Source organism: Triticum aestivum, chromosome 2D (genome assembly GCF_018294505.1).
Source record: "Triticum aestivum cultivar Chinese Spring chromosome 2D, IWGSC CS RefSeq v2.1, whole genome shotgun sequence".
Classification (NCBI taxonomy): domain Eukaryota; kingdom Viridiplantae; phylum Streptophyta; class Magnoliopsida; order Poales; family Poaceae; genus Triticum; species Triticum aestivum.
Window position 1 is genome coordinate 130,259,394 of NC_057799.1, and position 8,882 is coordinate 130,268,275.

General features: G+C 51.0%; 1 protein-coding gene across 1 annotated transcript; it reads right to left on the reverse strand.

Annotated features, from left to right (window-relative positions):
- Positions 1–2,313: 2,313 nt before the first annotated feature.
- On the reverse strand, positions 2,314–8,367 carry LOC123052157 (putative methylesterase 11, chloroplastic). The gene is made up of 5 exons (XM_044475261.1): positions 7,931–8,367; positions 6,232–6,468; positions 3,222–3,365; positions 2,958–3,089; positions 2,314–2,869 (listed from the first exon to the last, which is right to left on the reverse strand). Exons 1-5 carry the CDS (start codon positions 8,240–8,242, stop codon positions 2,582–2,584), a joined length of 1,113 nt encoding a protein of 370 aa, XP_044331196.1. The 5' UTR covers positions 8,243–8,367; the 3' UTR covers positions 2,314–2,581.
- Positions 8,368–8,882: the final 515 nt, after the last annotated feature.

Sequence of the window (8,882 nt, forward strand, 5' to 3'; positions counted from 1 at the left end):
GTATCTCTTTATACAAGACATAGGGGCGCCCGCGGCAATAGGTGGTGCCGCTCGTCCCGAGCACATCATCGACGACATCACGCCGCTGCTCCTCTACTACGTGGTCGAGTATCTCCACTTCCGCATCCTCCTGAAGGACATATTCGTGCAGTTCCTTTCCAGGCATCCCGACAACGTGCTCCACCCAACGTGTAAAAAAATTGCCTTCTCGTCCTGCATGCCTACGAACAACCATCCCTGGGTACTCAGGCCAATTCCAACACGCGATCCCAAATGGACGCCCGTTTTGTCCCATAGGTCGGACAAAAAAGGCGGCGTCCGGCCATTTTTTTGTTTATGCTGGCAGTGCGCCCAACAGGCGGACGCATTTTGTCCGGCCGTCTGAAATTTTGGCAAGAAAAATGAAAACTGAGATTAGGTGCGCTGCCATATTCATGCCAGCCATAGCGTCGGCGGCCGGCAGCCATGCCAGCCTACAAAATTATCACCCACGGTTCACGCCGACACAATAGCCAGCGGCCGGCACACTTGCCGGCGCACAAAAAACGGGCGTAGTTCGCGGCCCCAGTTCATGCCGGCACACAAACCGACATATAAAATGATGTTGCTCTTGGTCGTAGCTCAACCATCTAGCTCGAGCATCGCCTTTTGCTTCTTCTCGAACCAACCGCTTCTCTTCGGGGACATCTTGCTCAAGTCTACCGTCATGATCTCCACCTCCTTCGCAATGAAAACTAGTGCCACCTCTTTTGCTTTGGTGTTCACATTGGTGGCCTCAATCTCGAACTTCTTCGTTTGGACGGCCTCCTCGATCTCGAGCTTCCTCCTTTTGGCGGCCTCCTCCATCTCAAGTTTCTTCGTTTGGTGCTCCATGTAGGCCTTCATTTGCTCCTCTTTCTCTTGGCGCTTCCTCTCGTCCCTTGCTTCCTTTTAGGTCATCATGCCTTGTAAATTTTCGTGCAAGGTGCACAATGCCGCATCACGATTCTCGTCCACCTTCGGGTTGGCCTTACTCCTTGGCCGCTTCACTCCTTCATGATCATGGACGGCCGCCGGCCCTCCATTCTTCTTTAGGGTGGCATATTGATCTTTAAACTTGGGTAATTTTTGATGAGTGTCCAACAATGGGTTAGGGTGAATGGCTTGTTCGCATGTTGGGCCTTGAAGGCTTCGTGCAAGGCGCACGATGCCGCATCACGATTCTCGTCCACCTTCGGGTTGGCCTTACCCCTTGGCCGCTTCACTCCTTCATGATCATGGATGGCCGCCGGCCCTCCATTCTTCTTTAGTGTGGCATATTGATCTTTAAATTTGGGGTAATATTTGATGAGTGTCCAACAATGGGTTAGGGTGAATGGCTTGTTCGCATGTTGGGCCTTGAAGGCTTCCAAAGTTTGGCCGGCGTGGGTCGGCTGAACCCTAGCATGAGGAGGGCTTGCTACGTCGCTGCCTGCGTGGCCTTGGCGGTGAGAGCCTCATTATATTCAACGGCGACCTTGTGTTGCGCGGCGGCGGCTTGGGCGGCGACTTTCCTCTCCGCAACTGTGGCCCTTCGGCCAGCCCTCTTCGCCTTTCTCAGGTGAGCTGCACCGGCGTGAGCACCTTCTTGGGTTTCTTCTTCTTTAAGGCCGCGGGACGGGCGGTGGTGGCGGCCGGGATGGCGGTGGCAACGTCCTTTGAGGCGGTGGCCATGGCGGGAGCAGGAGGGCGAGAGAGTTTTTTGAGTGAGAAGGGGAAATGACAACGTTGTGCCCCCGACGATCGGGCAGGGGGAGGACAAGGGCGCGTGTCCCACATGTTCGCGCTTTTTGGCGGAAACGCGGCCCAAATTTGGGCCATAAATGCGTCGTGGGCGAACAGAAAACGAACGCCCATCCGTTTGCGTAGGCGCGTTGGATTTTGATCGAAACAAACAAAGACGGACCAAATGCGGTCGCGTGTTGGAGTTGGCCTCATGGCGCGCTAGTAAGCTAGTGCCTCAACCTCCGTCACCTTAGTTAGCGATGTCGAGCAAACGAGCCCCAAGCACAGGATGAGCAGAGAAGTGATCGAGCAGGAGCAGCAGGGGACAAGAGTCATGCAGTTTGCAGCCCTAGTTTGCAACCTGCTTACAAGGCGATCAGCCCGCGCTTGCAGTTTGCCCTGGACTCCTGGAGCATGAAGATGTAGGATGGATGAAGATCACCATTTGAGTATGAGCGCCAATTCATACCAGGGAAGAAGGTAATGCTCCAAGACCTCGTCTGCTACATCGTCATCGAGGGCCGGATCAAAGGGCAAATTCCAACCATAATTCGCATCGACAGACAAAATAAAACCAGTTAGTATTATTTTCCTCTATTTTTCCTCATATTGGCTGCAGTACACTTACACTTACACGCGCATTAAGTTAACCACGATGATGAAAATCCAGAGCTCCTACTCTGCTGCTTAGAGCCCTGTACAACGGCTTCCAAACCTTAGCATTTTACCTCCAGCTTACTCTCATCCCAAAATATACAGCAGCAGCAGTAGCAGCAGTTATGGGAACAATCATGGCGAAGTCGCCGGCTGAAAAAATAATCTGACAGAGAACAAGCTCTCATGATGCCTGTGCTCGTGGCAGGGTTGCTATCTCTACCAGCGTTTTGTGCAACGCTTGCGGCCTCGAGAAGAAAGGGGCGTGGTCTGAACCTTTCAGCCGCAGGACCTTCTCCGGCGGGTTAGTCACACACATGCTCTGCTGCAGGGAAAGAGGTATCGCGTTGTCCTCCGTTGTCTCGACAAAGAATCGCCGCACGGATCCGTAGTTCCCTTCTGTTAACGTGAGTTTCTCCATTACCGGGGCAAAGGGGATAGGTCTCATGGACACCGAAGCCAAGGATACATCCTACAAAGACAAATGGGGTGGGTGTGAAGTGTTAATTTCGAAAGTAGGATTCAGTGATATGATTGGAAATGAGTGTGGACAGTAATACCTTGGCAGGACTTTGGTTGAATAACAGATCCCTTACTGAAGCCCTGTCGATGTTGATAGCGGTGGGAGGCCGGTCCTTGCCATTGGAGTATACTAATTCCTGTGCCTTTTGGAGCATACCATTTGTATCCATCTGAAGCAATGAGAGCAGAATTGTCTGGCATCAGGCAGAATCTTTGAAGATATGCTAACTTGAACGCTAGACAACATTGAAGATTATTTTTTCAATTTTTTAATTGTAATTATGCTGTCATTGGGGTCAAACCTGTTGTTGGAAGATATCAAGAGCACTATGTCCATTTGTCACCATAGTTGCACACAGGAAAACAGCCTTGGCAACTTTCGATGGAAACATCTCCATCGCATGGGATATGCAAGCACCCCCAAAATCATGTCCAACCAAGATAACCTGTGTAATAACAAGAACTATCAATGATGTATGTTTGCTTAGGTGAACAAGCTGTGCACAGCAAGAAATATCACAAACGGGGATCAGTATCAAAGGAAAAAATCTCATGGAATAAATTATGTGATGCTGAAATATCAGAACCAGCGCCACAAAAATTCCAACAATACTGAGAAAATGTGAAATTGAATCTGATGCATCAGCGAGTAAAGTGGCATGCCTTTGATAAATAAATTGCACATACATTAAGAGCAACTCCAATGGGGCGACCCATTTCGTCCGCTGGCGTCCGTTTGGGTCGGCGCGGACACAAAAGGCGGCCCAACGCGCCGACCCAAACGGACGCGCGTCCGCTTTTCATCCGCGGGCGACCCATTCCCGGCCCATTTTTAAGCCGGATTTGCGTCGGCGCGGACACGCGACGGACGCGCGCACGCTCGCCTTCTCCTCCCCCGGGCCCGCTCCCCCCATCCAACAGCAACCCTCGCCCGCCTCCTTCGTCGCCGATGTCGCCGCCCATTTTTGCCGGCGACTCTGCCAGCTGCCGGCGCCTTCACATCCGCCCAGCGACGCCGCCCACTCCCACGTCGCCCGCCACCGCCGTCTTGCCTCCGGGGAGCCGACTGCTTCCCACCCCCGCGCCCCCCCCCCCACCACACAGCCGCCTGCGACCAAGAAGCCGCCTCGCCGCCCCGGCAGGCTCGTCGGACGTCGGCCCACTCGTCGGACGCCGGCAGGGCAGCTAGCTGATCCGTGCGCACCGCGACTCCCTTCACCGGCCGTCTCCTTCGTCGACGCCCGCAAGCTGTTCGACAGTTTGCCAAGGTACAAAATGGACTCCGCCGACGAGTTCTTTTTTCACAATTTCCTTTGTGACTCCGACGATTCGTCGTCCGATGACGAGGAGGAGATATTGGCTGCCGTGTTGGTCCATCACCACCTCAACAGCCAACGGCCGTTGTTCCGTGGCTCCATTCCCGGCCACCTTCCGGCGTTGAATCGCAACCGAGAGAGCGGGCATTTCCTTCTTTGGAAGGACTATTTTGATACAACAAACCCGTTGTTCAAACAGCAAAAATTCCGCCGTCATTTCCGTACGAGTAGGCATCTTTTCAACCGTATTAGAGGGGGTGGTCGGCTATGATGACTATTTCGAGTGCAAAGAGGATGCCGTTGGCAAGATTGGTTTCTCCTCTTATCAGAAATGCACTGCCGCCATCCGAATGCTTGCATATGGAGTGCCCGGTGATCTCATTGACGAGTACGTCCGTATGAGCGAGTCTACATGCCTAGAGTCCCTATATAAGTTCTGCAAGGCTGTTATTGCTGTGTTTGGCCCTGAGTACTTGAGAGAGCCGACTGCTGAAGATACAGCCCGTTTGTTGGCGATGAATGCCAGCAGGGGCTTCCCAGGGATGCTTGGCAGCATAGACTGCATGCACTGGGAGTGGAAGAACTACCCTTCTGCTTGGCAAGGGAAGTATAAGGGCCATGTCAGGGCTTGCACTGTCATACTAGAGGCCGTGGCAACTCAAGATCTCTGGATCTGGCACTCTTTCTTTGGCATGGCTGGATCACACAATGATATCAACGTGCTTCAGCGCTCGCCGGTGTTTGCTAGGCTTGCCGAAGGCAACAGCCCACCGGTGAACTTTACTGTCAATGGCCACAACTACGTCAAAGGATACTACCTAGGTGACGGTATCTATCCTCAGTGGACCACTATTGTCAAGACAATACCAAACCCTGTCGGAGAGAAGAGGAAAAGATTTGCCCAAGAGCAAGAGAGTGCTAGGAAGGATGTCGAGCGTGCCTTTGGTGTTTTGCAATCTCGATGGGGCATCGTTCGGTATCCTGCTAATACCTGGAGCACGCAGAAACTGTGGGAGGTGATGGCTGCTTGTGTGATCATGCACAATATGATCGTAGAAGACGAGCGCCCGGAACGTCTGTACGATCAAGGGTTTCAGTTTCAGGGTGAGAATGTTGTGCCTGAGCATGGAGGAGCGGCAACGTTTGAACAGTTCACCCAATTTCATCATAACATGCGTGATTGGGAAACTCATGTGCAACTGCAAAATGATTTGGTTGAGCATATGTGGGCTCATGTTGGCAACCAATAGATGTATCTTCTTTTAGTCGTTTGCAAAACTATGTGAGACATTTTTATTTTTATTCAGCTTGTAAAACTATGCTATTTTATTCGGTTCAAACTATGTTCACTATATGCAATTTCATCAATGCAAAATAGGCCGGCCAGCCGGCCACGCCGGCACATATGGGTCGGTGCGTTGGGCGTGCTGCCGACCCATATCTAAAACAGGGCGGACGCCGGGCGGGCGGCCCACCGAAACGGACAAAAAGCGGACGAAATCGCCGTCTGTTTGGGTCGCCCCATTGGAGTTGCTCTAATGGCATGTGACCTAGCTACTCAAAACTATTCAAGTAAGAGCAGTACGGCAGCAAGCATGGCCATGTTCATGAGATCCCGCTGGGCCAGCAAGCCGATCGCACGACACAGACACAGACACTCTAGGACACTATCTGGAGAACATTCATTGTGTAAGATTTTTGTTTAAGTAATACTGACGCCCAGACTTCAAACCGTAACGCTCAGACTCCATCCTTCATAAATTGATTCCAAAACACTGAGAGTGTTCTGTGCTTATGTTTTTTCTTTCACATACATGTTGCTGCCTCGAACGGTTAGGGGTTACCTTAGGCTAACAGCGTATATCTTAATACTTAATATCTTCTAATATTATCATCCATGATAGTCAAATGATTAGCCTAATAATATTCCAAACTGAAGTAAATTTTGCTAAATATGTCAAACATATTATGGTTAGAATATCAGAAGAGAACAAACCTTTTCAGCATCACATAGGCCCTTAAGGTAAGATGTAAGTGGCTCAGCATACTCTGAAAGACTGCTAATCTTGTTTGTATCAGAAGAATTAATCCCGGAGCCTGTTAAGTCAATAGCATTGACTTTGAACCCACTATCTTCAAGAAGTGACATGGTCTTGTACCAACACCAAGCACCAAACCCACCTCCGTGAACAAGAACAATTATGTTGGTTTCCAAATCTTTAGTATTCAACTCCTGTTTAAAAAACAGCACATTGGTTAAGATGGTTATATGAATGCAATGACAGCAGTTACATATACAAACAACGCTGAAACATCTTTTTGGTTTAGATAATGGAACAGCTCTATTGCTTCCTGCCTCTGCATGGTAGATCCACATCTTACATACATACAGATAACATATATTAGAGTTAGAGAATACATCACTGAGAATCTTAGAACAACTCTGAAAGATCCGCATCACTAAGCAAGAACATGCAATAAATCCCTTGAAGTTCACTAGGAATTCAGGAGCATAGGCAGTTAGGCACTAGACAAAGTGTCAAAGGTATTTGTGTTTTTCATAGTTGTAAGTAACTGTAGAAATGTTTGTTTGCCAGTGATTCAAAAACAAAACACCATTTAACTGCCAAATGGCGTGCTAATTCAGTTACTACCATATATACATCCATCAACTGAGCAGTGGCATTGAAAATGTCAGACACGAACTACATAATCAACCAAAACCTCCGTGCTGGCGGCCGGCAGCTTCTTCTTGGTCAACAGTCAACACGCCACTAGTTGATAGCCATGTTGGCAGGCATATAAGCCAAGTTGCTGCCGGCAGCCATTTCCAGTAACGGTCAAGACAGACTAGGTGACAGCAACAAACATTTGATTTCGAAAAAATTAGGCAACACAGATTCACCGTGACTGAAACAATTTTTCGAAGTAAAGAATACCAGGAACTAGGATCCATGGGACAAGTTGGAAGGTACCCTCCTCGTCCCTTCTCCAGAATGAATGAACACATGCGACAATATCATTGTCCTAGGAGGCTAGTACAAGAAACAATCAATGTAATGGCGTCTGAATTCTGAATCATGCCAATATGTACCAACAACAACCACCACCCATCACCCAGACGACCGTGGTTTCCAAATACGTCCTGGACTTTTACTAAATCAATGCTCAGTAGCTTGGCATATGGTTTACACTGTGCAATCACGGAGAGATGATCTCACATCAGCTAATCGCAGTAGGCACCGGAAAAAATCGAAGGACATGTTGAATTCTTCAACAATACCACATGAATTCGTGGAGGGGGGCAACGTAGAATTGAACTACGAATTACTTGTCCATCTCAATGCAACAGATAAACCAAAAGCGATGAACAATTCAAATACCGGGCATGGTATAGTTTCAGCAAGCCGGACAAAGCATGGAAAGGAATCAAAATTCCACCCCAAAAATTAGGTGGAGACGGCACTGTCTAAGTAGAAACTAGGCAGCCGCAGACCTTTCTCAACGGCCGACGCGAAACCCAAGCAATCCCCACCAGAAATCCCGACGAGTGAAGGAAAAGTCAACATTGGAGCAGCGTCAAAATTCCACGCAGCGCCACGCGGACCAACTAACCAAGCAATGCGACCGGGAGAAGCAAAGCAAGCGAGGAACGAAGGAAGGAGGAGGAAGACGACGGGCTCGATAGTCGATACCTTGGCGAGGAGCTGCTGCGGCTGGAGCTCGGGGTCGGCGAGGGAGCGCGGGCGCGTGCTGGAGCTCCTGGGCAGCGGCGGGCCCTGCTGCTGCCGCTTCGCGGCGTACCGCACCGACGCCGACCGGTCAAACGCGCCTCCTCCCCCGCGCTGCCCCAGCACGAGCGCCGCCGCGGCGGCCAGCGCCTGCTCGTCGATCTCCGCGGCCTTGGCGCCGCCGCCGCGGCGGGAGGACGCGGAGGAGCGCCGCTTGGCCTGCGGCGGGGAGTCGGAGGGGGACGTGCCGGACATGCAGGAGAGCAGAGCGCCCATCGGATCCTCCTCCCGTCCGCTCCGATGCAAGACACCAGCAGTGGTCGTGGGGCGAGGAAGGGGAAAGAGGAAGACGAAGCAGCGGAGCAGAGCAGAGGGGAGGGGGCGCGGCAGAAAGAAACGGCTGGAAAGGAATACGAAAATTTATACTTGCGGTGGTACCGCCGTTTTTGCGGACAGGGACCCCCGTTCCGGCGAAATTCGTGCCCCGGTGGTTGATTGTTGAGGGATCATCAGAGGTGGTGCTGCTGCCTTCGTTTGACACGACGGCACGGGAAATGCTGCGCGTTTGGTCAGCAAAACAGGGCTGACAAAACACCACGACAGAAGAAGAAAGATTACTACGAGTGCGGAGCATCACTGTTGCCAAGGCGATGCGATCTCCAAAGGACCGTATGTCATCTACCGTCTCTGTCACAATGGAAAAAAACTACGATATGTATGGCAGAGGTCTGCATTTCCTGGCACGGCTCGTTCCTTTTCCATACGCCGTCACGTCTTCTTTTGATGGAGCAAACTCGGAGCCTTGAAGTTGAATGCCCGCTTCCACTACGGCACGATGCCGGGCAGTCGGTGTCAGCAGGAAGCACCGGAGGGATCACTGCTGCCGTTGAAACATACTCTCCGTATACTATTTTAC

Excerpts from the sequence above, each read along its gene's own strand:
- LOC123052157 (XM_044475261.1), bottom strand. The coding sequence starts at position 8,242 with ATGGGCGCTCTGCTCTCCTGCATGTCCGGCACGTCCCCCTCCGACTCC. Across the intron at positions 3,090-3,221 it reads TTGATATCTTCCAACAACAG|ATGGATACAAATGGTATGCT; the intron begins GTTTGACCCCAA and ends TCATTGCTTCAG. Across the intron at positions 2,870-2,957 it reads TCAACCAAAGTCCTGCCAAG|GATGTATCCTTGGCTTCGGT; the intron begins GTATTACTGTCC and ends TTGTCTTTGTAG.